Below are 27,681 nucleotides of genomic sequence, written 5' to 3' on the forward strand. Positions count from 1 at the left end.
ACTCTGTGACACTTCCGTTGCGCAGCGGAGGTTCCGGTTAGAGAGTAATGCAGTGAGTCGCCAGAGAAGTTCTCGCATTTCATCTTATTTATTTTGCTTTCACGTCGGTATGATGCGTTTATAAGCCACAGTTCGTGTTCCATGTAAGTTTTGTTTTGTTTCTATTAAGCGTTGTAAGAGAATAAAGCAGCCTTGTTACATTCTGGCTGTTCGGTTGTATATATTTGGCATCGCATGTTTTAATGTTTACTAACATTAAATGTTGTTTGTCTGATACACTATACAGTCTGTTGAAACTTATCTTCCTTTCTTCCTTTCGGCCCAAGAAATATTATTATATATTTAATGGAAACAGACAGTTTATGTTATATCGTAGCTTCAGTGCGTTACATGCAATTGTCTGGCCTCGTGGTAAATCTCAGAAATATAATTAGCATGTTTGGCATTTCAGAACGTCCTGTGCTTTGAAATGTCCTTTTACCGGGTAGCTGGAGCTTCGTGATGGACAGCGAGCTATTGCGGCAGTCGGTGTCTTATCACGGACACAACCTGTTCTCCCTTTTGAAATGCGAACAGCTCGAAAACCCGGGTTTTAAATTCATCGCAGGAGATGTCTCAAAGGCATTGAATCAGAGGTACGTTTTTTTAATGTTTTAACTCTTGTTTTCTAAAGTTTTCCTTTCAGAGTACATGCTTTTTTACCGTGGGGAAAATCAAGCACATAATAGGGGCTACTATTGCATTATGAAGTCAGTTCTGGTGTAAGAGTACAGTGCTGAGAAAAAGTTTGTGAACTCTATAAGTTTGTTCATATTCTCGTATATTTTAGACGTAAAATGTGCTTAGATATAAATAAAAGTCTAAAATCGGTGATACACTGATTTGTTTTGAGAGCGTTTGTGTTCCTTAACAGAGTTCAGCTCTTTGCAGCGTCTTGGGCCAGATCTCCCTCTGGACACGTTCACATCTGCTCTGTTCGGCACCCTGGCAGATGTGAAAAAATGTGATTGCATACTATTTTTAAAAAACACATTAGTTTATTAACAGAATTGCAAGTCTCTACAACAGGTCACCTGGCCTGTATAAAACTGCTGGAAACCCCGTTAACTCATTCTTTCTCACGGAACTGCTTCAACTTGGTGACAATTAAGGGTTTATTCATATGAACAGATCCTAGCATAACATTGTTGTGGGGTTAAAGTCCAAAATTCAAAATCTCTTCCTCAGCTGTATTCTGTTGTATGTTCGGGATTATTGTCTTGCTGCATGACCCACTTGCATCATAGCTTCAGTTAAATGGATGGCCAGATGTTCTCCAGAATTTGCTTATACAGTGCCCCAATTCATGGTTGTGCCAAGGATGACTGACAAACCATCTGGGTCATGAGGCAACAAAGCAGCTCCAAACCATGATGCTCTCACTACCATGCTTAACTGTAAGGACAAGGATCTTCTGTTAGATGGTGGTGTTTGGTATAGAGCACACAAAATATTTCTCAGTATGGCCGTCAAGTTCAATTTTGGACTTGACTGCCCCCAGAGAACATACTTTGGGTAGTTTGGTGTATCGTTCAATTGCTCTTATTGGCAATCTTGAGAAGGGTTAGGGTTAAAAAGACAATGTTATTTTTAGAGTGTAGTAGGGCACCTGGCTACTCTCCCATCAAATCCATTCCTATTCAGTCTTTTCCTGATCGCTGAGGCATGAACTTTGGCACTAGCCACTTCCAGTTGACATAGGCTTTAGTTATTGTGAGAGAGGCATGTTGATCCTTAGATGTTACTCTGGGGTTCTTTGTGACCTCAGTGTTCTGATACCCAGGGGTGAAAACTGATCTTGGCCAGGGTGAATTGGGTCCTGAAGTATAGCTCGAGCCCGTTTGTGGCATTGGTCGTGATATATCCGGTCGATGGAGGGTAGCTCGGTCCCAGTGATTTTCTGTGCGGACCTCACAACCCTCTGTATGGCTTTTCTGTCTTATACTGTGGCTCCACCATACAACACTGTAAGTGAGTGTTGTCTTGCTCATGCCCCATTTCCTTAACTGTCTCAGGAAGTGAATTCAGCAGCCAGAATCCTGACCAGGTCTAGTGCAGGTGTTCACATTACTCCTATCCTGGAGTCCTTGCACGGGCTTCCGGTCAAATTCCGTGTAGACTTGGGAATCCACACCTATAAGGGTCTGCATGGCTTGGCACTTCAGTACCTGTCTGAACTATTATCGCCCTACTCCCCACCTCACAACCTTTGCTCTTTTAATTCTGCTCTCCTTACTGTCCCCCTGGCCTGTCTACATTGTATGGGTGACAGGGCCTTCACCTGTTATGCCCCCAAGCTCTGGAACTCTCTCCCCAAGGATATCAGAGAGTCACCTTCTCTAAACTCCTTCAAATCCAGACTCAAAACCCTTTTCTTCAGAAAAGCCTTTACTTAACTGGTTCCATTCTTCACCCCTCTGCTTTTCTTAGTACCACCATCCACGGTCTCCTCTATATATTGTGATTATTTTGTATTGTGTATTCTTATTTATTATTGTTGTCATCCTTTAAAGAGCTTTGAGAAGCCACCTTTAAAGGCGCTATATAAAATAAAGTTTATTCTTATATTATTATGAGGTGCTTGTGGGCTTTAGTGAGGATGGCACCAGTGTTCTCTGACCAGCGCAGCCTCTCGGTGATCTGGAGGCTGAGGAACCTGAATGTGCTGACAGTTTCGACTGGAGCGCCGTGAATGATGATGGGTGTTTGACATCCTCTGTGCCTTCTCAAGTCCACTATAACCTCTTTTGTTTTGCCGACGTTAAGTGTGAGGTTGTTGTTGTGGCACCACTCCACCAGCTCTGCTACCTCGCTCCTGTAGGCGATTTCATTATTGTAGATGATTAGACTGATTACTGTGGTGTCATCAGCAAACCTGAAGCACTTGCTGTTAAATCTAGCCACATAGTCATGTGTAAATAGAGAATACAGCCGTGTGCTCAGGCAGCAGCCCTGGTGGGTCCTTGTGTTGAGGATCAGAGGGGATGAGGTTTTGTTTCCAGTCCTCACCACTTGGGGTCTACCTGTCAGGAAGTCCAGGACCCAGTTGCAGATAGAGCTGCTGAGGCCCAGACCCCTGAGCTTGACCACCAGTCTGCCTGGCATAATTGTGTTGAAGGCTGAGCTGAAGTCAATAAATAACATCACCATTGTCTCAAATGTTTTACATTTGTACACTGACTGGCAGTGGATAGAACCCCAGATGTTTAGACATGATTTGTTACCTTCTCCAGACTCATGAGCATCATCATCAATAACCGCTCTTTTGTTGTTGTCCTCCACAGTCTCATTTGATGGTGGCATGATGTTTACCTGTATGGTGAAGTACAAACTTACAAGGTTTCTGACCATTGTGTAGGACAGGACTCCCTAAATTACCCAATAATTTAACCACCTGATTATAATCACTACCTTAATTGTGCTTTATTATTTATTATAACTTAAGGGATTTATTATTTTTACATGCACAGGTTCTATTAATTTTTTTCTTATCATATACCATTGCATCTCAAAACTAAAATTGAACTTGTAGCCATAAAACCTTTTAGTAAAGACCCTTGTTTAATTAAAACTGGTACCATGCTATGAAGTTATGTTCACAGTAACTGTATTGGGGGTTCACAGTCTTTCTCAGCACTGTCATTCCTACTGTACTTTTGAAATAGAAATCAGAATTCAAAAGCATTTACTATATGCAAAGGCAGCATCTCCCACAAATGAGAGGACGCATTGAACTGCCGTGCTTTTAGACAACAGTATATTTTTTCCTGCCAGCCTGTTTGCATGTGTTTTTTCAGAAACATCTAAAAGTTTTGCATTCAGCTGTGGTGGATAGATACACCATGTCTGTTCTTTATTTTTGAGGATTTTTAAGTAAATGATATGATTCAAAAGATATTATTCATTACTAAGAGGTGTGTATTTCAGAAATGAAATTCAGAAATAGATCTAACTAATGTGTCAAGGTGACCATGGCTTCTATTACTTCCTAGAATTAATTGCACTTATAAACTGGTTTTCATACAGGAACAAACTCACTTCATCCTAACATGGAATACAACATCAACCTGGGTGCTGCACATTATTTAATTTACCTCTTAATATATTAAGTACCTGTAGCACCAATCTACGGTGAATTAGATGTCATGAATTAGTGAGAAATGTCTTCAGTTGAGTTGAGGAGAAAATTGTATGATGGCCAGATAGTGCAAACACTGATTGAAATTGAGTAAGGAAACCAAGATTGAAACCTCTGTTCTTTCAAATTACAAATTACAAAGAATTAACGTTTTTTTTTACCAGCTGATATATTTTGACTTCGTGATCAATAAAAAAACTATTGATGTTTAATGTCTATTATTTGTTGTACTTATGTATTGTGCTATCATTTCATAAGTTGTTTGTGCCTCTTAAACCAACATGTTTGTGTTCTGTAGAAAAGAGAGGGAATGTAACAATGTTGCAGTGGAACAGTTCATCGCAAGGAAAGCAGATCTTCTGTTTGCACCTTCATGGAATTCTGGTACAGCAGTAAATTATATTCAAGAGGAAACTGAAGGTAATGTTATACATACTTCTGTAGTTTTCAATTTATTAATAGAAGACATGACTTTATTGTATGATTCATAGACTATATTTGAGATACTGAAGTCAAGAAACGAGTTCTTTACTAGTATAGTTCAAACCTCAGGTTTGTTAGAAGAAGTAGATCACAAGACATTTCTCTTTTAAGTAGGTCAAGTGGGTAGCTGTGTCAGCATGTGTAGGCTGCAAAGGACCAAGTAAAAGTTTATTCCATGCTGAAAAGAGAAGAAAAGAAACACAATGTCCCTTCTCTTTTCAGCATGGAATAAACCTTTACTTGTTCTATTTCTCTTTTAAGTTGTTTTTGACATAACACCATCAAGCCATGTCTTAAAATTGCCAAATGACTCAACTCTGTGCCTCATACATTCACATCACAGTATTTTCCATCATCTTAACTGGTATTTTCTGGGTTAAGCATTTTACACCTGGGGAGTTAAAGGCTTTTGATTAGATGTGTATAAACACTTTATCTCATTTGACACTTCCCCACTACTGAATAGTGCTAAATATGGCACCCGCGCTTCTGAATGTCCAAGCCACAGATGCATCGTTTAACGATCTTCAGTCCCTATGATATCAGACCAATATGAAATTTTCCAGTGCAAAGTTTTTTCCTGTGTATAAGATTTAAATTCTGCTGTTTGTTCCAGTCTACGACTCTTGCTTTTAAAGTGAAATCAATTTTAATACAGTTCATTCAATATAATTTATTGAGGCACCCCTCTTTAACCTGTGTATTCTTTCTATGAACTCTGTTTCTACCTGCTCTAACTCAGTGACACTAGTGTGGTCTAAAATTGGCAGTTATTCATGAATGTGCAGGTATGTACACAGAAGAGCTTGGATTGCTTCTAGAACTTTCAGATGCATTAATTTTGCTTATCTTTACAGCATTTTAAAACAATTGTTTACAAACTATTCTCTCGGTCATATTCTAAGCATTGGCTATTTTTTTTCTTCAAAAGAGAGGATAGTATTGAGTTTTCTGATCCTCGTATGAGAACATAACCCTTATTCCCAAACAGGAAAATATTTGGCCAATCTGCACTTCTGGTAGGTAGTAGCTAATTGATCCCAGATTATTGGCTAGTTGTTTCTTGAAAACTGTCAGGGTATCAGCTTCAGCAAAATGACTGGGTGATTAGTTCCAGACTCCTCCCACAGATTGGGTAATGGAGTGTGTCCTGGTTTTGGTTTTAACCATAAACTTCAGGTTGTGTGTTTATGTTTATGTTTCTTATTTTGAAGTCCACTGAATTTGTGAGTGCCTTTGATGCTTTTGAATATTTTTTATCAGACTCCCTCTTAGTTTTTGTTCAAAACAGAAAAAAGTTGAGTTCTTTTACTCTGTCAGCATAGGGCATTGGAAATGCACAAGAAGACTGACAATCCTGGAAATTTGCATTGGTGCTCTAGTTGTATACATCATACTTGTGAGCTTTCAGTTTTTTGTAGTTGGATTTTCTGCATTAAGTAAAATTTTATTTTAATCCGACAAACAGTGAGATCAAGCTTAATTGTTGATAGCACATATTTGTTTTTAGAGATCATTGAAGTGTGTTCCAATCACGGTAACCTAATGGTTCTCTTCGATTTTGCTAGCTTTCCTGGTCATTTCCAAAGAGTAGAATTCAAAACAAGTGATTCTTCCTGTCTGAGAAGTAATAGTTAAATTGTATTTTCTTATTTTCCCTGAACAATATCTCGTAAGTCCTTGCTTATACACTTTCAGATTATGCAGTGCATTATCACGTATGTGACTGTCAGCAGGAAAAAAAGATTTGACACAAACTTGAGTTTTAATTATTCCTCTAATTTGAGGTCTTTGACAGTAAAATTATTTCATGTTTATGAGTGGAATTGTTATATACGCACCTATTACTTTTCTGTATTCCTAGACCTTTATTCCATCATGCCACCTCTGGAACAGTTCATGGATATCCCATTCAGTGAAAGAAGGGACTTGTTCTACCGTGATATTGAACGTGGAGACATTGTGATTGGGCGGATCACGTCTATTCGAGAATTTGGCTTCTTTGTCACACTTATATGTTTGGGTGGAGGATTTGTGAGAGACATTGAAGACCTGGAAATAATAGTGAGTATTGTTGTTGTAATGGACCATATCAAGACAAAGAGTCATCCTTAAGGACAATCCTGGGACAACCTTAAGAAGAAGGAGTGCAGGGGCATTACTAATGTTCTGTGTCTCTGGTTTTACTGTTTATTTTCCTAATTTTATAAAGTAAAGTAAAATTTATGTTCAGTCCATAAAAAGTATATTCTATGTATTCATATCATGGTGAAAACTGTATAAATCTGTTGTTTTTTTTTTTGCTTTGACATACTAATTAATGTTTATAGTATAGCTTTATACTTTACCCACCAATCTGAAGCTAAGCACTGTATGTTCCTATTACTAAGCATGAAAGCAATGTTATAGAAGTATCGGAAACCGTCTTACAATACAGATTTTTGTTTTCTGATATTTGTTTCTGCACCAAATATTTTTCTTGTGTAAATAAGTGAATCTGCGTCCAAACAAGCAGATATATAGGGACTATAATGAACATAGTTTTCATACAGTTTGATTGAATGACCTTGCTTAACCCAAAGTGAAAACCAATAGCAAACCTAATACAGTAGAACGTCATAGGTACGAAGATCAGAGCTGTGAACAGGTCAGCTGTATCAGCTACTCAGAAATGGGACTTACAGTCTTGCTTGAAAAGAAGGAAGTGCTTGAACATCACAGGAAACTTTGGGTACTTTTGTGTTATAAAGGCTACTTCTTTTGCAATATTGTTTTAATTTTTAGTGGGGGTAGTTTAATCCTACATTTTATTTTTCTTCTCGTGGATACATGAGACGGACTCCACCTGAGAAGTAAAGACTGTCTTCACTTGAAAATAGAGTAGTAAAGGAGAAAGGGCCAAAAGCTTAACATATAGTCTGCACCCATTGTCATCAGGGGTCTGTACTAATCATGTACATTTTGTGAAGAAACTGGATCTGTGTTTGGGTCACTGTTAAAGAAGGGAAGCTAAATTCATCCTTTGTGCTGAATTTGTTTCTGCATAATAACTTTAAAAAAATACATATAATGTTACTGAGTTTTACTTTGATTTTCTGTTTACTGCATTTAATTAGAAGCATACTAAATTTAGTAGAACTGTGGAATACTCCTACATAGCAGATGTTAAGAGTGCTTTAGGAACACAAGAGTTCTTGGTTGATGTGGACATTGTTTTTAATTTTGTCCTTTTCAGGCACTCTGTCCTGTACGAGATGTGCCATGCCATGGCAACCATGATGATCCTCTGTCCTACTATCAGACTGGAGACCTAATAAGAGGTAATTATTTTGATGCCATATACAGTTTATAGCTTTTCCCATTTTTTAAAATGCTAAAATGTTGGGCCATAACATATGGCAGAGTGCACAACATCCAAAAAGCAGATGGAAAATGTTTTTCCATGTTAACTGCACAAATATTGATCTTCATGTGCAAAGTTCTATATGTGCAGTTGCCAGCAAAACAAATGCACATTTAAAATAAATAGAGAAATGAGCTCAAGTCATCGGTTCTTTAAGCATTGTTCTTTAGTAAAATACATCTAGAAAAGGAAGCCAGGAACTGGTTTCAAAAATAGCGAAAAGGCATGGGTTCACAATTTGTAATGCGGGTGCCTCAATTTAAAACTGATGGCTAACAAATTATTTTTTTAGATGTTTTAACTGTTTTATTAGGAATCTAAATGTCTAATAAAATAAAAATTTGTTTAATCTTAAAATGACAAGTGTGCTATAAATTATGAAAAACAATTTACCTGTAATTCTCTATTTTTCTAACTGCCACATACTATTTTCAACTGTGTATAGCTGTGTGGAAATGTTTTTATTTACTAATTCATTTTATTAATGCTAAGCTATACTTGTTAGACATACATTTATTACCAATATCCTGGTTTGTTTAAACAAACAGCTGGATTATAACTTCACGTTGGAAAAATATATTGATAGGGTGTGGTTTAATAATGTTTGTTAAACAGTGAACGAATTATTAGAATTGTTTCAGATAAAGGGTGGTTAATTCACTATAAATTTTTCATTTTATTTGTATAATTATTCTTATATGTATTATAGATATTCACTTGTATCTAATTGTACATGTAAAGCAAATATTCTTTATTTTATATTGTAGCTGGAGTAAAGGACATTGATCGCTATCATGGGAAGCTGACAGTGTCCTTGCATAATTCTTCTATCTCACCCCACCTTTCAAACCTGAAGCTTGGTGTTATAAGCGTTGATGACATGCCTTCCCATTACAGGTGAGACAGCACATGTACCTGTTAAAGTTACATTCCTGCAAGGAAATAAACAAAGGTTCTGTAAAATAATGTACAGTGAAATGTGCTTGTTAATCTAATTATTTTAAGGTAATCGGTATTATTGAATACCCCTAATTATATTTTTGTCTTAAGTTATGTCTTAATGCAGTTTTTCATGTTTTGTTCTTTTACCCGCTTAAGTAGCTTGAGCAACAATGAACAAAGCTATGAGAATGTTTTAGAGCACAAGCTGGGGTTCGCCAATCCATCCACTGTAGAGTTTCTTTTGGGAAAGCTGGGAATCAGTGAAGAAGAACCCCCTACATTAATGAGGGGATTACAGAGGTACATATTTTATTTTCATATCCTCCAATAAACCTTTTTGCATAATAATAGCCTGACCTTATTTACTGCTTTCTGTCTGAAAATCTGAAAAGTGGCATAAAGTATCATATTGTAGAGTGTTATTGTGGGCACTTTTTTACCATGTATCAGATGTAAAGCCTTTCTTTAGCTCAAATCATTTAGGAGTTTATTTAAAAAGTAATGGATCATGAACTAGAGAACGTAATTAGAAATTAAGGAGAAGTGCATTAAAAAATAAACATGGGGCGCTTTTCACCAGAGATTGTGGATGTCTATAACAAATTGTCCAGCCATGTTGTTGAAGTTCCTTACATGAGCGGCTGGATGAGACACTCAGGTCAGTTAGCTACTAGCAATCAAATGAGCTAGCTGAGCCAAATGATTGTGGTTTTTCATCTATGTGCCTATTAAGTTTTGATAGATTACTTCCCATTTTTGTTGTATTTACCATTGTATATTAGATTGGTTTTATTCAAATTCATACCCTTAGTCCCTAAATATGGTATAATATTTATAGGTTCACGGTACGTTTTTAAGTAATTGAACCTTGATTTCTAGTCATGCAAGAATATTTCATGTAAAAGCATGATATTCATACTAAAAACAACTGTAGGGCTGTCAAATGAATGGGAGAAGTGCAGTTTTTCAGCAACCCAGGTGTTTGAATCAAATGAAGTGTTCACTTTAATGCTGTTTTCCTGAAGTTCCTAGTATTAGACTGGATTGTGTCATGGGCAGATAGTAACTGGAGTACCTAATGTAGTGGCAGACTTTTGGGTGAGCATGGCTGGGTCCCCCTACCTGGGCTTTAGTTTGTCACAGTTTGTTGAGCATTCAGTTTAAGTCTGGTGTTCCTCAGGGCTCAATACTGGGCCCCCTACTTTTCAGCATTTACATGTTTCCATTTGGTCAGCTTTTAAGATCATATGGCCTCAACTATCAGTTCTATGCTGACGGTACTCAAATTGACTAAAGTAATGCGTTACTCACTGGGATTTCTAAATCCACATTGAGCAAACTCCATTATGTCCAAAACGTGGCAGCCAGAATCCTGACCAGGTCTAGTGTAAGTGATCACATTACTCCTATCCTGGAGTCCTTGCACTGGCTTCCTGTCAGGTTTTGTGTCGACTTTAAAATTCTCATGCTCAACTACAAGGTGCTGTATGGCTTGGCACCTGAGTACCCGTCTGAGCTGTTATCGTCCCCCTGCCCACCTCGCAACCTTCTCTCTTCTAATTCCCTCTGCTCCTACCATATCCAGTACCCCCATCTACTGTCTACTCTCCCTGTATATTTTGAATGTGCATATCTTGTGTATTTGTTTAATTGTTGTCATTCTGTAAACACTTTGAAAACCCACCTTTAAAGGTGCTATTATCACAAACTCAGATAAATGGCTCAGGTAGGTGGACCTGGTAGGTCTGATAAAGGGCTGAAGTGAAGGGGACTTGCTACAAGCTCAATCTGTTTAACAAATGCCAATGTACTTTTTAAAAATCTTTTGCTGTTTTTTATAGCAAATTTTTTTTAGGAGAAGATTATGGAACATTCATCAGAAAAAAGCAGTCAGCTTCCTGGGCACTGAAATGGTATGTATGTCATCTCTTCGTATGCAGACTGCGTTAGTTTATGTAAAAACCAGATTTTTATAAAAACAATAAATAGCATAGTTAAGCTAAAATTAGTTGGAAAAATTCCTAACAAACTAATTTATTTTCATTTATGATTCTGAAGTAGTGTACGTGTTGATGGTGCTTTGTACAGATGGATAAAGTGTTGTTCTTCCTTTCGAATATGTCACTTTCAGTGTGAAGATTGGAGTTGATCATTTTAAATCGGGACACCATGTGGAAGCAATGAATGAGTACAACAAGGCCCTCGAAATAGATCTAAACAATGTGGAAGCATTAGTAGCACGTGGTGCATTGTAAGTATTTCTGAACATAAATTCTGTATTTAGCTGTGTTTTAAACAAAATTTAATGGTGGGTGGATCTGAGAGCACACCACTGTCTGGACAACATTCCCCAGAATCCTCTGGAACTCTGTGGGAATGAGCTCCAGCTCTGTCTCTTCCCAGTGGCTCCCAATTGCTTAACAGCAATATAGTCAGGTGACAGTTTACAAAGCAGGTAGCGGAGGCTGTCTTATTTGGTCAGGTTGTGCAAGCTTACGGAGATCCACTGCAGTGCACATTCGCCAGAGGGATGGGAGAAAGGAGCAACTGAGAAATGAATTGAGTTTTGAGAACTTCAGACACGCTTAAAGTGAGACTAAGTCTGTCTACACATTTTTTTCTCAAACCTAATTGTTTATGGGTGAAGTCAGTAAGCAGCTTAGCTGCCAAGTTGTGATAGATAAGGACTCTGTGAAGAAGTTTGTTTAGTAGTTCAGGTGGAGCTTAGGTTTTATGTTTGGTGTTTGTTTGCTTGGATGTCCCTCTCTGTGAATAAAGAGCACTGTGTTTTTTTAACCTTACAGCTGTAGAGTATGTGTACTTGACCCATGTATTTGAAAGAGTCCATTACAGCTTGCCCAGTGGACAGGCCCATGACAATCTACAGCATTCTCATAGAGTGGATATAATTATTTATGCAGCAGAGATGCTAGGAATGAGCACCAACACAAAATAAGCTCTGGACATCAGTAATGTAGCCTGCTGTTTGAATTTGTACCCCTGGATGTTTAATATGTTAAGGTGAATTGGTATTCAACAAACTTTGAAAATATACCACTGATAAATATAATGTTTTTATATATATATATTAAACTAGTAAAAGCAAAATACACCAGGTTTTTTATTGGTATATATCTTGTTTCGTATTCCAGGTATGCAACAAAGGGTAGTCTGACTAAAGCCATTGATGACTTTGAGCTGGCTTTGGAGAGTTGCCCAACACACAGGAATGCTAAGAAATACCTCTGCCAAACATTAGTAGAAAGAGGTGGCCAGTAAGTTTTTAATTTTGCTTGTATGAAATGTTACATATATGCTTTTTTAAAACCGTCTCAATATCATTTCATACCACAGATTTTTAAGTAGTAAGCAAAAAAATTACTGCACTTCTAAGAAGTACATTAACCTAAAATATTTGTTAATAATTTGGAAAATACAGAATGGTTCAGTTTTATGAATGGTGTATGATGCATCCACCTATATATATTTATAAAATAATTTATCTAATTTCTGTTCCTCTGGGAGGCATGTAATTCAGTTTTTTTTTATTTTGTTCGTCAGGTTAGAAGCAGAAGAGAAGCTTGTGACTGCAGAGGGCTTGTACAGAAAGGCACTGACTTTAGATGAGAGTTTCCAAGAGGCAGATGAAGCTTTGAAAAGAATACAGCTACACATCCAGGTGAGATTACCCAATCATCAAAATGCAGTTTTTGTTAGCTAACATGTATAGTGAAATAACATTGTGGTCTTACAATATAAACCAGAGTTTTTTTCCTTATTGTGAACATATAATTATGGAATTACAGGTGACAGGATTACAGTTCGTTTGTAGTAATTTGTCCAGTTTGTTCTGTTTCTTTTTAGTAGTTGTAATCCACTGCGTCTCATTCCTCACATAAGATTTAACTATTCAATATGGTCTCTCTAAAAATGTAGTAGGTCTGGGTGGTAGCATCCTGAAACTTTAAGCACATATTAGTTTCTGCCTATTCTAAAAGAAAGGAGTCTATTTGTTGTAATACTGATGAAGTGTTGTTTTGTGTACATGTCTTGGTGATCTGGGACATTGCTCCTTGGCTGTACTGGGATGCTGCAATATCTCACTCACTCCCCTGGTGAAAACAATTGGAACTCTGGATGGAAAATGGTTTGTATTTGGAATATGAACTTCATCTGGTAATGCAAATATTTATTTTCCAAACAAATATTGGAACAAATGATTTTTTGGTTTTTAAATTAAAACGAATTGTTTTTTCAAATTGTAAAACATTTTGCTTGGACTTCCATATCATTTTAAAAAATGTTTGCTATTTTTGACCACCTTTGATTGTAAAAACATTTCATTCTTTTATAACTTGCCCACCTGACATAAATCTCCCTTATTTTTTTCAAATGTTTTAATAAATGAATTCTCCTTAAAAATACTTTTTTGTTTAAATGTCATAAAATATGCCCCTCAACGATACACCTTTTAAATGCTATTGATGTCTTCCATGTACATCTAATATGTGCACATCTTACGTCACTCATTTGCTGTCTTACTCGGTTATTAACTGCATTAAAGAAAACTCTGAAACTGAAAGAAGAAGAAGAAGCGTCAAAAGAAAAGGAAAAATCTAAAAGTGTGGAGACAAGTGCAGAAAAATTACGTAAGATATTAAAAGAAGAGAAAAGGTAAATGTTTGATTTTACTGTAAATCTGTGATGTATTCATGGAATGCCCATGACCAATTTTTCTTTAGCCACTGAGACTGAAGAGTTCTTATATTATTTTGCTTGGATGTTGGGACTATTAATACTCAATTCAGTGAATCTTAAGCAGAGCAATGATGATTTCTTCTTTCACAGAATGAAAAGAAAGAAGAGGAGAGCTTCTTCCTCCTCAACCAGTAGTTCTTCAGATTCTTCATCTTCTGGCCGCAGAAAAGCCAAGAAAAAGAAACAGAAACGTTACCGCCACAAGAAACATTCTCACAGGATATCTTCACATGAAGACAAAAGTTTTGATGGCAAAGAAGAGTGGTGCCCTCCTCCAGTGAACACATCTGCATCTTTCTTGAATCAAAACTATGAGGTGACTAAATTGCTGAAGGAGCAAGACAGACCAGTTGATTGTAAGTCTCAAGCTAAAGATAGATGGTACCATCGCTCCATGTCTTTGTCTTCTGTTGAGATCTTGGATGACGGTGGAGGTAGGTCTGAAGAAGAATCTTTTCATTCAGCTCCACTCCAATCAGAGAGTAGCAAAGGAAAAGATTGCTCTGGTGAAAATAAATATTACCTTCCTTCCAAATGTAACTTAAAGTCTAGTGACAGAAAATCAAGTGGGAGGGAGAGAGAGGTGGTAAAATTTCCTCAGAGGATGGATGACGGAAATATTATTCAACAAGACTTCAATACTGGCTCAGAGAAAAAAAGACACAGAAAGTATTCTTCCTCCTCAGCAGGTTCTGAGTATTCTCGTAAATCTGATAGATATATTAAAACAAAAGACTGTTCTTCCCAGGGATATAGTTACAGTAGATCAGAGAGTAGCAGATATGATTCTGTAGAAACTGGAAATAGAAAGAGTGGTCTTAAGATAGAGGAGGAGATGCAAGGGCCAAGGTCTGAGAGAGATGAAAGCCAGTCTTCAACGGGCAGATCTGAAAATGGTAAGGAGTCTGCTGAAGGCAATGTGAAAAAGAATCTACCATCGAATTTGCTTGATATATTTAGCCAGATTGCTCAATTTGAAAGGGAGAAGAGTATTAAACAGAAAAAATAGATTCTCTTGTTTTACGTCCTGTGTGCAGTCTTAAAGAATGGTAATTTACATTTGAAAAAGTTCATGAATAAAATGTAAATGACTTAAAACCATTTACATATCAACCTGCAATCACAGACTGAAACTCCTGAAGTCCATATGTAAAGCAAATTGTAATGCCTTCAACTCTGTTTTTGAAGAGTTCCTTTTTGAACTTAATGTGCTTTTGTTATGTTTATTTCTGATTATCAGTTTCATTAATCTGAAAATGAAGATACATTTTTTCAGTTTATTCTGACAGACAGCACATTAAAATGGAGCCAAATGCTTTTCAGTGAAATGAGTGATATTATAGACTAGAAATAAAGGTCTTGCTGAAAGGCTCTTAATGCAACTCCTATTAAAATATATAACTCTTACACTGTTTCTACCAAAAAATGTTGTCAAGAACTATTGCACATATTAACTGAATGTGCTTTTCTACCACAAACAGAAGGAAACATCCTGTGCTAGCCAAGGAAAAAACAAATGTGCCAAGTTGATGTGGAAATCTGTTTTATTGTTCATCTCCAAATGGGTGCTGCATTACAAATTCCAAAAACTTTTTTTTTTAATCAGACAAATGCACATCTCTGTAATAAATATAAATCAAATACCCATTGAACATGTTTCTTTTTTTCATTTGTACTAAATACACTTGTTTTTCCAAGTATAACTAGAACTAGATTTGTATTTCTTATTTTAAATGAAAGAGTGCTACTTTAAACTCTTCTGGCTGCGAATGCTGCTGCTGCTGCTAGCAGCACTGCTTGGGCGAGACTGCCTTGGAGATGTAGCTTGGATAGAAGGTGATGTCACAGAGAGCCCCAGTCCCAGGTCCACTGTCTTCACAGGTGATGACTGCGCAGCAGCACTGTTGTGACCACTTCTGGAAGAACTTACCCTAAACACACACCAGACATGATCAGCAAAACACACCTCATATGAGAAAATATAAAAGACAACAAATAGAAAACCTTGACTTCATGGAATGCATGGTAATAGTTAAAGGCGTTGATTTCATAGAATTCTATTAAGCTTAACGTAATGAGGTTATAGCATTATAATGGAAATTGTAAAAACAGGGGTATTGTATAAATATTGTATATTTTATTACACTGATATATGGCACAGCTGCCTTTAATTTAAAAAACGGAAAACATACATGTGATAAAGGGCATGGAAATTTAGTGTTGTGTAAATAAAAAAAATGGAATCCTAGAAGAGCATATCATTATTTATTCAAGTAGGCAGCTGCATAGAAAAGCCTTCTTCAGGTGCTGACCCCTTCAGCTGACACCCAAAGAAGGCTCCACAAACGAAACGTTGTTTCTTTTCTTCTATTTTCAGCATAGAATAACCCTTTACGTGTTTGTTTTCTATCATTATTAATATCTAGTCTGTTAAGCCATTTCTTTTTAGATTAGTCATCTAGGAACAAGCATGCTAAGAAAAATGTTAGATTTCAAAAAGTGTTTTCAGTTTTCACATTTGGTTTACATAATGTGAAATTAATGATAATTTCCAAATACATTTTTTTCCCATTTGTAGAACATCTTAAATTACATTTGTTATATAGTTACCCGCTAGTTTATATCTAGACAAAATCAAATGTTTGTCTACACAATCAGCTGTCTACTGCCAACTGTCAGCATTTAATTTACTTAAGCTGAAGAGAAATTACAAAGCAGTGCCCATTTTCTTAGAGCAGCAGCCATGTCCTGAACACTGCACAGTTACTTGCCTTCTGGAGGACACAGAGCTCTGAGCAGAAGGAGGCCTAGAGCTCTGCCGACTACCAGGCATAGAAGCAGACACGGGCAGGGGCAGATTGGCCTTCAAGAGAAGGAGGGGCAAGATGAAAGACTGGTTTGAAACAACTGCACAAACTTTCAGAATGTCATCTCGCACAAATGGTACAGTATGTATGTACATTCTGACAATATTCCAACACCTAGAAGATGATTGTGGGTGACTTCAAACTAAGATTAAAAACTTACAACTTAAGCAGTTCTATGTATGAATATTTGTTGGTTGCAAATAAGGATGTATAATCTGTCATTTGCTTGTACATGCGATGTGCATGACGGATTTGTAAACTGGAATCCACTGTACTTCCATACTGAAGTCTTTAAAGCAGCAGTGTAGTGAAAATCTACCCGAAGTATACATTTTTGTATTTCTGGAAAACATCGCTTTCAAACTCTTTGATTATCTTACATGCTTCAAAAATAATTTCATGATTGGTACCTGCTGGAAGTACATCTGCAGTGCTAATGCCAAGTCCGGGTGTTCTTCCATGACATCAAGCAGCATCTTGTTGACAGACCTGTTAAAGTCCTTTAATTCACGCAGGTCTATGTCACGCTCTTCTTGTGTCTCTCCTCTGCTTTTCTTGGCAGAACGAATCTCTCTGGACAACTTTGAGCACTGTTACCACAGAGACAACTTTTAATTTGTGATGAAAATTGGAATAAGTCATGTAAGAAATTGAACAGTGAAAGATGAAAGATTGATTAAATACCAGTTTCTTTGATGTAAAGGCATGAATATGTGTGACATAGAGGCATACAAAAAACATTCTAAGTCTTAGTGTGGTCATATAATAAAAACAGCAAAATATGGGCATGAAAGCTTATTTTCAAACATGCCGGACCTCAAATGTCAAGCAGTGATGCCGTACCTATTCAGGATTTGTAACGGCTTCCACGGACTGATCACTGAGATACTCGTTGACAACCAGCTTCCCACACCAAAGCTCGTCAGCTCACCTGTTTCGTGACCCTTTCTAATTTTTCCTTCTGCGACTCCAGTTCCCTATTCAGTGTCAAGATCCTTGATTGCATATTCTCGTTTTTTTCATTCTCAGCGGCTTCTTCTTTGAGTAGGTTGTCGAGAGTGCTGTTCATACCCTACAAAAAAAATGAAATCTTGCTTCTTAAAATGAATTTGCTGACATTGAGTAATATAAAATTAGCCAGTTTACAAATGCGAAGACTTTTGTAATATTGAAAACTAATAAACAGGTGAAAAAGTATCACAAAGTAAAGCTTTTGAGATTGACAAAGTAAACACCATACTAAATCCTAGCTCCCACAACAACCCTAACATTTCAAGAGCTAAAGCCCTAACCCTGACTCTTAACATCTCCAAAACTAAACTTAACTGAAAGCATAGTCCTAACTATACCCTTGACCTTAGACAATACCATAGCTAAAACCCCAGCTCCAGTCTGTGCTACAGCTCTTATAATAGAGTTCCCTCTTAGTCGAAGGGACAGTTAAAAAATAAGACATTTGACAAAAGTAGTTAATTTTGCTTATTAGAAAATTATTTTTCATCTAGCAGTTTCTTGTGAAGGATTCTGTTCTTATTGTAAAAAGCTGTTTTTGTTTCATTCCAAGAAACTTGATTACAAGTAAAACTTTAAAGTTTGCATTAAAGACATACTTACTGTGATTCTGAAATATTTGATATGCCTACAGTAGCTATTCAAGTTACTATCGGTAATGATCTAACAGTAATGACCTTTCCACCTTTCACAACACCTTTCACAGTACATCTTATTTTTTCCAGGTCATTGAGCAAGACAAGTACAAACAATCTCACCAGCAACTTTTTTAATTGGTTCAGTGGAAATATCATTTTGAACCCATAGTTCTTTTTCTAATTCAGGTTTATTCACTGATCTCAGTAAAGCAGTCTTTACACACAGAAAATGAAGACCATCAGGTTACGCAGAAGTCAAGTGTTTATACTGTGTTGCAGAAGTATGCAGCTGGGAGTGCTAATTTTAACAAGTAGGGAAGAGACACTTTAAAACAAAATCACACATACCTGAATGTCTTCCTGCAGTTCTCTGATTTGTCTTCGCTTGTACTTGTACTTTTCCTCAACTGCTTTCCTTTGCTCTTCAAGTTTTACCTTCTCTTGATATTCTTCACCTGAAAAGAACAAGGGGTTTAAAACATCTCTCTGTCAAAATGAGTAAGAAAAAACAGTCTTTCTTTCATATAATACAGTATCTGGAATTAAGGAGTGCAATGCGGTATTTATAATACAAATTTCTAAAGACCAAATTATGCCAATATTTTATTTTTTCTCTTATCGATTCAAGTTCTATAAAGTTCAGAAATTAATACTACAGTGCAAGCATTTAGTGCTCATGCATACTTGTCTCAGTAACTTTGTTGAATGATTTTCTGTAGGTGGTATTACGGCTGTTGATGACATGAAGGGTGTTTTCCAAAGCTCTGATTTCCTTCTCTGCCTTGCGAATTTTTTCATCTAAATCATCTCCTTGCTGTTGTAGTTCCTCTTTCTCTTGTGCAGCCTGTTAGAAAAATAATTTGGAAAATTATGCAATGAAAATCATACATTCAAGACTTAATACACAAAGTGCAGATGACATCCTGTTATTTGGAACCTTTTTAATCTTGGGAATTGCTAAGGAGAGAAAGGCAAAGTTTACAAGAGACAATTTTACAATGGAATTGATAAAAGTTAAAAATAACAGTGCACCTCAGAAAAAGTACTTAACCTACCTTAATCACATAATATGCTTGAGATTTCTCCTCTTCTCCCTCAGGAGCTGCCATGGAAATCATTAAAATCTCGTACCTCTTCTTCAGCTTATCAATTTTGGAAAATCTCTCATGTAGTTCTGCACTGATTTTAAAATATTTCATTGAATAAAAAGTACAAGTACCTATGTGTTATGTTATGATTTAAAAACGTGTAACTTGACAAACTGACAAAAGTACTTTTAACTATTACATTAAGAAAACTATTCATAGAAGTTGACATAAAAGGTAACCTTGCAGATTTAACAAGATTTTTGTTAATGCCTTTTTTTAAGCTTACTTCATTTATACTGTATCCTTCATACCAAAAAACATCAACATGCATTTAGTGAGATGAAAGTAATGAAGACTGGTATTTTTAGGGTGGTGTTTTCATTAAATGTTAATCAACATCTGTGAAGTGTGTAAAAGGTGTGAAAGTTTTAACTGCTTGAACAATTATGAAATGTACCTGATTCCCTGGCGCTCTTGATCAATAAGCTTGATCTGAGTCTGCAGCATATCTCTGTGAACCTTTATCTCCTCCTCCCTTTCTTTCATAGCTGTCTGCAGCTGAAGTCTCCGCTTCTCTAAGGAGAGAACGTTATCTGCCTTATTATATAGCAAGTCCCGCAAGCGTTTAACCTCCAGTTTCAGGATGTTGTCCTCCACCATCGTGTCCTATAATTAAAAACAGTAAAAAGCAATAAGAATAGAAAATGCATCACGTTATAGCAGGATCCAGACATTCTATGCAACTAGCCAATCTTTGTGCTTATAGCCATCTAAAATCTTTGAGATTCGTATCAAAATGTTGCAGGAAAAAAAAAGAGAAAAACATAATTCTGTACTATACTGTAGTACATTGTAATTTACCTGCTTTTGTTGCCTGATCTTCTTGAGCTCCTTCTCTGAATTCTCATTAAAAAGGTTCAGTTCCTCAATTTTACTAGTAAGATCACTCTTGTCTGCACCAGTCTTTTCCATCTCTTTTTTTATATAGCGTATATCATCCTGGGAAAAAACAATCAAGAGTTAATTACTGTTAGTATGTCTTTATGTAAATGTGATAAAAATATGTCCCTCTATTTACACCTGTGTATTGAGTATGACTTAAGAGTTACTATCATAATATGAACTGAAGAAAAATAAATTTTGATGTACTTCAGGTAAAGAATAAAAACCCAATACAACAACAGTAAAGTTTTAACATAAAAAAGGAGGAAACAGATCACTGTTGCACCTACTCAGACTTAGACATGCTATACTAAACAAGACTAATCATTCAAATTTACAGTTTATAGTGAACCAGTCCACATATTGTTTTATTTATTTTTTTTATTTTCTTCCTGCAGAACACAAAGTCAACAAAAATCATTGGCTTTGCAGTCCTAAGTGTGTTTTACATTATATTACAAGCAGATGCGACATCAGTGGTGGTTATCAGACATTTTCTTATAAATTAGGTTTAGGATGTTTTCTAATATGTCTTTATATAGGGTACATGGGATCTTTAGTACCCTAATCATCAGTGCTCAAGAGAAAAGCAAGATTAAAAACTAATTCTTCCAGGCTTAATATTTTGGCTTGCATAACATGTTCAGAAGCAGCTTTTAATTTCTTGGAAGGTTCGATGAGAGAAACCTGTTTATTAAAGAAGAGTCTGATCACCTGAAGCTTTTTTAGCTGAGCCGTCAACAGGCTGGCAATCTTCTTCTTCTCCTCCAGTGAATGGGTCAGCTCTGCCACCCTGGCCTCCAGAGCTTGCTTCTCTTCAGTGTTCACCTCTCCCTTAAGCCGAGACATCTTTCTCTCCAGCAGCTGAATCTGAAAATCCTGTTGTACAACAGATTAAACATTATATATATATATGTTATGCAAAATAAAGGACATCTAAAAGACCCTCTCAGTCACTCTTAGTTTGAAAAGTGCACACATAAAAATGGTAAGCTTTTTCTTTGTTATCCACCCATTATCGGAAAGCTGCTTTTTTCTGGTAAAAATCGCAACATCAAAATCCCTCAAGGAAGCACAAGACATTGGTACATCCTGGACAGAATGCTAGTCTATTACAGGACGTGCATACACAATTTTAACTGTGTAAGTGTGGGTAAAATATTTCTGACTGTGATCATATTACTGCAGTTTTTATATCCATGTAATACTACTGTGAAATACAAGAAAGAAAATGTCCAAGTATTGTTCTCTCAGTTGTGAAAACACCATTACTTGGTCAGTTGTAAAATCAGGATTGTACTGTCATAAGCAGCTTTATAAATCCATAGATGAAAGTGTGAGATACATTTGCTAACTGCTGTCTTTGGCGATCTATAGTATATACTGTATTACAGACATATATCTGGACCTTACCTGGTTGTAAATAATCTCCTGTTGTTTCAGCGAGTCATTATCAAGTTTATTCAAACGACTCTTGAGATTTGAGAGACCAGCCTTACTCCCAGAAATCTCAGCCACTGTATTCTTCTCTTTGGTCTTCAAGTCTTGTAACTCCTGAGTCCTCTTGAAAAGCAGTTCCCGAAGGCGATGTAACTGACAGTCTATGTCCTACACGGACAAAAAAACTTTAAAAATTAAATCCAACAAAAGAAATGTGCATTTATTGCCTTTGGAAGTTGTATCACGTATTAACAAATTAACTTTGATATTTTCTGGCAAAGTTGTTTCTAAATTTTGATATTTTCTGTACCCACTTATGTTAACAGTTCATTAAAAAACAATGGGGAAAAAAACCTTAATGGTTTGTTCCTCTTCCTTCAGCATCTGCTCCATTCGTGTTGCCCTCTCTTCCACACTCACTGCTGCATCTGTCACGTACTGTAGCTTTTCTTCAAGAGCCACATTCTGCTGTCTGGATGCTTTCAGCCTGGCACATAAAGTGACAGCAATGAATTCTCAGAATACCAGCCAAAAATTATTACTCGAGTCATTCAATATTTTGTATATCTGCATTGTTACAAAAAGGTACTTTAGCTATAATACAAGAACACAGGTTCTTTCTTTATATTATCCCATTTTTTTCCACAAATCCAGGACAGGCTACAGGTTACTGCAAACAATACCTGGAACAAGAATAAGAGACTTTCTGATAACGAACTTATTAGGAAATAAAGAATACAGTTTAATAAGTCTACTTAAATTGTTACAAATGAAGCTCTCATTATGAAAAGAGCTAAGGAGTAACTCCAAACACAGTGATGAGGGACACCATACAAAGCAGAAATGCTGGAGTACCGATGACCCATTTGTATCTAAAGCCAACTGATATGAACAAGGGGTTTTTGTATTTTGTTAATGAATATATTTACCAAAACATATTATATACTATATATTTGCTTACTTGTTATTTTTGTCTTGGATTTCTTTCTTCATATTAGCCAACTGAGATCTCATAGCTTGCAGATCGGTGGCTGTCCTGTCCACAGTCCCCTTCAAGCTTTCCAGCTGACCAAATATGAAGGGGAAAGATGGGTTAAGGACTTGCTATAAAATTAAGAAACTTCAAAGAGAAAGCACTTCTAGCTCTTTCTATTTCTAAAGTTAAAATGAAGTTAAACAGAAAATGAAATACTGAAATACAAAACATTTCCAAGAGTCTTCCATGATTTCCAGAAATCTCTGTTTTTTTAAATAGATGCATAAAGTAACATTTTACAATTGAAAAAAACAATTGAACTTCAATATTCAGACTACATCATTATTGTTTCATTTGTAACCCTGCAATAAAACGGTATTTACTGGGCATCAAGTTGAGACTCGGAACATGGTACAGTAGTGTCTCTAGAATGTTGATATTGGTGATCGTGCAAGGTTGAAGAAGTTCAAGTAGGGAGCTGCATCAGCATGCATAGTCTGCAAAGGAACAGGTAAAGGTTTATTCCATGCTAAGAAAAGAAAGGTGTCACACCTGAAGAAGTCTACACAGACAAAACATTGTGTCTCTTCTTTTCAGCATGGAAATAACCTTTACCTGTTCCATCATACAAGGCTACTGTGTGCAGTTAATGTCCCCCCTGTTGCCAAGCTCTTGGTCATTATAGAAATGGATTGATCACAATTATTTGGTTTTCTACCCACCTCATCCTGTAGCTGCATGCGGTTGTTCTCCTGCTCCTGATACTCTAGCCTGAGTCTAGCAGCCAGTCGCTCGGCACTTGAAATCTTTTTCTCGTATTCCTTGTTATTTTCCACCTCACGTTCCAGAAAGTTCTTCTTCTCCTTGATGACAGCATCCCTCTCTCTGATCTCCCTTTTCACCTGGGCAAGTAACTGCAAAGACAACAACTGCAGTAACTCATTGTGCAAATGCTGAGGTTCACTAGTTCAGCCAATCCCCAATTTGTACATGCAAGGACATTCTGCATAGTGATAAAGAAAAAGACAAAAAAGAAAAAAGAAAGAACATTCAGAATAAAATCTAAGTCAATCAGGTACAGCCCCTGCCATCCACCATTTCTGCTTTGTCACTATTTAACCTCAGGGAATTTGATGTGAACCAAAGTTTGATGTCACTCTGACAAGAAATAGGTGATAGAGGCAGAAGATCAGAGGGGGAATAGGTTTTAAAGTAAATCATAACGCAGAATGTAGGAATTAACACATTTGTATGCTGTATTGGCTGAACTCGCCTGGCTAAGGAGAACAGTCAGGTAAACTTTAAAATGAGAAAACTTGAGATCCTGTTCATAAAAAAAATGCCTTCCCAAATCTATCTGCATGCTGGTAATGAGAAAAACAGAGGAACATGATTAAAAACTGTCCAGCACTCTGCAACTCACAACTGACAGTCCCACTGATGCTAAGCATGTGTAAGCTTGGTCAGTACCTGGATGGGAGATGTCCTGGGAAAAACTAAGGCAGCTGCTGGAAGAGCTGTAAGTGGGGCCAGCAGGGGGTGCTCACCCTGCGGTCCATGTTGGTCCTAATGCCCCAGTACAGTGATGGGGACACTATACTGTAAACAGGCACCATCCTTCAGATGAGACGTAAAACTGAGGTCCTGACTCTCTGTGGTCCTTAAAAATCTGAAGGTGTTTCTTGAAAAGAGTAGGGGTGTAACCCTGGCACCCTGGCCATATTTCCCATTGGCCTTTACCAATCATGGCCTCCTAAAAATCCCCATCCATGAATTGGCTTCATTACACTGCTCTCCTCCCCTGATGTGATAGCTGATGTGTGGTGAGGTGAGCGTTCTGGCGCACTATGGCTGCCATCGCATCATTCAGGTGGATGCTGCACATTGGTGGTGGTGGAGGGGAGTCCCCATTACCTGTAAAGCGCTTTGAGTGGAGTGTCCAGAAAAGCGCCATATAAGTGTAAGCAATTATTATTAATTAATTATTATTATTAAAACTAAATAACATTCAAACCCAGATGACGTTACTTCCAGGTAAAAAGTTTATTTTGATATAGCAGTAAAATCATGTTTTAAAAAACAGTAAAATCAGCTAAGTGTAAACTCTGAAAAAAATTTTGCCTTAAACTCAGCAGAACCTTCAGGAAATATGCACTTTTCCTTTCGAATACTTTCAGATGAAAAGACAACGATGTCGGTGTAGAAATGCTTTTCTGAATTATGCTCTAATGGCCACGTTAACAGAAAAGATGTTGACCTGTACTACCCACAAAGCTCTCACTGAGTCTTTAAGGTGTGAGGCTTGCTCTCATCACATCATTGAAAGCAAATCCTCACACACAAAGACAACCTAGCACCTCTTTGTACAACAGGGCATACAGTGCCTTGCGAAAGTATTCGGCCCCCTTGAACTTTTCAACCTTTTGCCACATTTCAGGCTTCAAACAAGATATAAATTTTTTTATTTTATGTGAAGAATCACCAACAAGTGGGACACAATTGTGAAGTGGAACGAAATCTATTGGATTTTTGAAACTTTTTTAACTAATAAAAAAATGAAAAGTGGGGCGTGCAAAATTATTCGGCCCCCTTGCGTTAATACTTTGTAGAGCCACCTTTTGCTGCGATTACAGCTGCAAGTCGCTTGGGGGTATGTCTCTATCAGTTTTGCACATCGAGAGACTGAAATTCTTGCCCATTCTTCCTTGCAAAACAGCTCGAGCTCAGTGAGGTTGGATGGAGAGCGTTTGTGAACAGCAGTTTTCAGCTCTTTCCACAGATTCTCGATTGGATTCAGGTCTGGACTTTGACTTGGCCATTCAAACACCTGGATACGTTTATTTGTGAACCATTCCTTTGTAGATTTTGCTGTATGTTTGGGATCATTGTCTTGTTGGAAGATAAATCTCCGTCCCAGTTTCAGGTCTTTTGCAGACTCCAACAGGTTTTCATCCAGAATGGTCCTGTATTTGGCTGCATCCATCTTCCCCTCAATTTTAACCATCTTCCCTGTCCCTGCTGAAGAAAAGCAGGCCCAAACCATGATGCTGCCACCACCATGTTTGACAGTGGGGATGGTGTGATGAGCTGTGTTGCTTTTACGCCAAACATATCGTTTTGCATTGTGGCCAAAAAGTTCGATTTTGGTTTCATCTGACCAGAGCACCTTCTTCCACATGTTTGGGGTGTCTCCCAGGTGGCTTGTGGCAAACTTTAGACGAGACTTTTTATGGATATCTTTGAGAAATGGCTTTCTTCTTGCCACTCTTCCATAAAGGCCAGATTTGTGCAGTGTAAGACTGATTGTTGTCCTATGGACAGACTCTCCCACCTCAGCTGTAGTTCTCTGCAGTTCATCCAGAGTGATCATGGGCCTCTTGGCTGCATCTCTGATCAGTCTTCTCCTTGTCTGAGCTGAAAGTTTAGAGGGACGGCCAGGTCTTGGTAGATTTGCAGTGGTCTGATACTCCTTCCATTTCAAGATGATCGCTTGCACAGTGCTCCTTGGGATGTTTGAAGCTTGGGAAATCTTTTTGTATCCAAATCCGGCTTTAAACTTCTCCACAACAGTATTACGGACCTGCCTGGTGTGTTCCTTGGTCTTCATGATCCTCTCTGCGCTTTCAACAGAACCTTGAGACTATCACAGAGCAGGTGCATTTATACAGAGACTTGATTACACATAGGTGGATTCTATTTATCACCATCAGTCATTTAGGACAACATTGGATCATTCAAAGATCCTCGCTGAACTTCTGGAGTGAGTTTGCTGCACTGAAAGTAAAGGGGCCGAATAATTTTGCACGCCCCACTTTTCATTTTTTTATTAGTTAAAAAAGTTTCAAAAATCCAATAGATTTCGTTCCACTTCACAATTGTGTCCCACTTGTTGGTGATTCTTCACATAAAATAAAAAAATTATATCTTTATGTTTGAAGCCTGAAATGTGGCAAAAGGTTGAAAAGTTCAAGGGGGCCGAATACTTTCGCAAGGCACTGTATTTCATAACCCAAGCAAAACACTTTGCTCAAGGGTGCAAAAGGAATGTCATGCATTGGATTCGAACACATGACCTTCCAGTTTTAAAGTCAGAATCCTCATTGCTTCTCAAAACTGCTACCCAGACGGATGACATTTACCAGTGAGCAGTGATCCATTTCCTGGTCTCTCTTCTTCATTTGTTCAATGGTGTTTTCCCACTGACGTATCAGCTCCTGCCTTTCCAGGTGGGCTTGACGAAAATCCTCTGCTGTCTTGTCTAGCTCAATCTGGTAGGAAAACAGAATACAAATTCTAATCTATACTAAATATTATTAAGAAACCATTAGTACAAAATATTTTCCTATCCATACTTAATTTAGTAACTGCTTATTTAAATTTATAATCACCAATTATTTGCCCTTTTATTTAATATCCTAACAGTTAGTTGTAATTCCTCAATTTCCCTTCGGGATCAATAAAGTCTATCTATCTAATTCAAACTTAGCTGACCTAGTAGATACTCCGTGCAATTCACAGCTGTAACAGTAATGCTTGGGATCATGGCAGGGCATCACATGAGCTGGAAGCAAGCTAGGATGTGACATCTACATGAATGCACAACTGAACTGTAGTAATATCAAGCATTAAAGCACCTGGGCTGTTATTGTTTCAGTCAGTTCATTATCAAGAATCTTGCGCTTCTGGTTTGCTTCAACTGTCATCTTCTCAATCCGCAAAGTCAACTCCTGAAGAGCATAAGAGAGATATTCAATTCTTTAACTTTCAGAAATCCTACAGCTCATAAAAAATGTGTCAAGCAATCAAAACTCCCACCAGCATGGATCACACAAAATTAAAAACAAGAAAATAACCAATAACAAGTATTTGCAAACATTTCTGAGCATTTTCTCTACTATTTTCTACTATTTCAGAAAAAATGTAGTAAAGCGATAAAGGGTGGAATAACCGTAGTAT

General features: G+C 37.2%; 2 protein-coding genes across 6 annotated transcripts in view; one reads left to right on the plus strand and one right to left on the minus strand.

Annotated features, from left to right (window-relative positions):
- Positions 1 to 15,415, plus strand: ttc14 (tetratricopeptide repeat domain 14). Of its 5 annotated transcripts, none has more exons than XM_015360877.2 (13): positions 1 to 143; positions 452 to 635; positions 4,476 to 4,597; positions 6,525 to 6,724; positions 7,896 to 7,980; positions 8,831 to 8,960; positions 9,165 to 9,305; positions 10,847 to 10,918; positions 11,137 to 11,256; positions 12,158 to 12,280; positions 12,567 to 12,684; positions 13,053 to 13,152; positions 13,570 to 13,679. In XM_015360877.2, the coding sequence occupies exons 2-12, from the start codon at positions 502 to 504 to the stop codon at positions 13,122 to 13,124; spliced, it is 1,317 nt and encodes a 438-aa protein (XP_015216363.1). In that variant the 5' UTR covers positions 1 to 143; positions 452 to 501; the 3' UTR covers positions 13,125 to 13,152; positions 13,570 to 13,679. The 5 variants fall into 5 exon arrangements, with proteins under 5 accessions (XP_015216363.1, XP_015216362.1, XP_015216360.1 ...); XM_006637460.3 differs by lacking the exon at positions 13,053 to 13,152 and adding an exon at positions 13,854 to 15,415 and having other exon boundaries at positions 2 to 143; XM_015360876.2 differs by having other exon boundaries at positions 13,053 to 13,679.
- ccdc39 (coiled-coil domain 39 molecular ruler complex subunit) overlaps positions 15,290 to 27,681 on the minus strand; it is a 15,101-nt gene continuing 2,709 nt past the window's right edge. The window contains exons 5-20 of the mRNA XM_015360873.2: positions 27,360 to 27,452; positions 26,865 to 26,993; positions 23,448 to 23,639; positions 22,711 to 22,814; positions 22,104 to 22,236; positions 21,723 to 21,917; positions 21,024 to 21,188; positions 20,229 to 20,366; positions 19,825 to 20,033; positions 19,335 to 19,458; positions 18,964 to 19,123; positions 18,628 to 18,734; positions 17,562 to 17,702; positions 17,041 to 17,220; positions 16,535 to 16,626; positions 15,290 to 15,694 (exon numbers count right to left, since the gene is read on the minus strand). Coding sequence (XP_015216359.1) covers positions 15,508 to 15,694; positions 16,535 to 16,626; positions 17,041 to 17,220; positions 17,562 to 17,702; positions 18,628 to 18,734; positions 18,964 to 19,123; positions 19,335 to 19,458; positions 19,825 to 20,033; positions 20,229 to 20,366; positions 21,024 to 21,188; positions 21,723 to 21,917; positions 22,104 to 22,236; positions 22,711 to 22,814; positions 23,448 to 23,639; positions 26,865 to 26,993; positions 27,360 to 27,452 — 2,349 coding nt within the window. The 3' untranslated portion in view covers positions 15,290 to 15,507. The remainder of the gene's footprint in view (positions 15,695 to 16,534; positions 16,627 to 17,040; positions 17,221 to 17,561; positions 17,703 to 18,627; positions 18,735 to 18,963; positions 19,124 to 19,334; positions 19,459 to 19,824; positions 20,034 to 20,228; positions 20,367 to 21,023; positions 21,189 to 21,722; positions 21,918 to 22,103; positions 22,237 to 22,710; positions 22,815 to 23,447; positions 23,640 to 26,864; positions 26,994 to 27,359; positions 27,453 to 27,681) is intronic.

The sequence above is a fragment of the Lepisosteus oculatus genome, chromosome 13 (assembly GCF_040954835.1).
Source record: "Lepisosteus oculatus isolate fLepOcu1 chromosome 13, fLepOcu1.hap2, whole genome shotgun sequence".
Lineage (NCBI taxonomy): Eukaryota > Metazoa > Chordata > Actinopteri > Semionotiformes > Lepisosteidae > Lepisosteus > Lepisosteus oculatus.

Bases quoted from the DNA above. Each gene is read 5' to 3' on its own strand.
- ttc14 (XM_006637460.3), top strand. From the start codon at position 502: ATGGACAGCGAGCTATTGCGGCAGTCGGTGTCTTATCACGGACACAAC. The intron at 8,961-9,164 runs GTGAGACAGCAC...CCGCTTAAGTAG, and splicing joins GACATGCCTTCCCATTACAG to CTTGAGCAACAATGAACAAA. The intron at 9,306-10,846 runs GTACATATTTTA...TGTTTTTTATAG, and splicing joins TTAATGAGGGGATTACAGAG to CAAATTTTTTTTAGGAGAAG.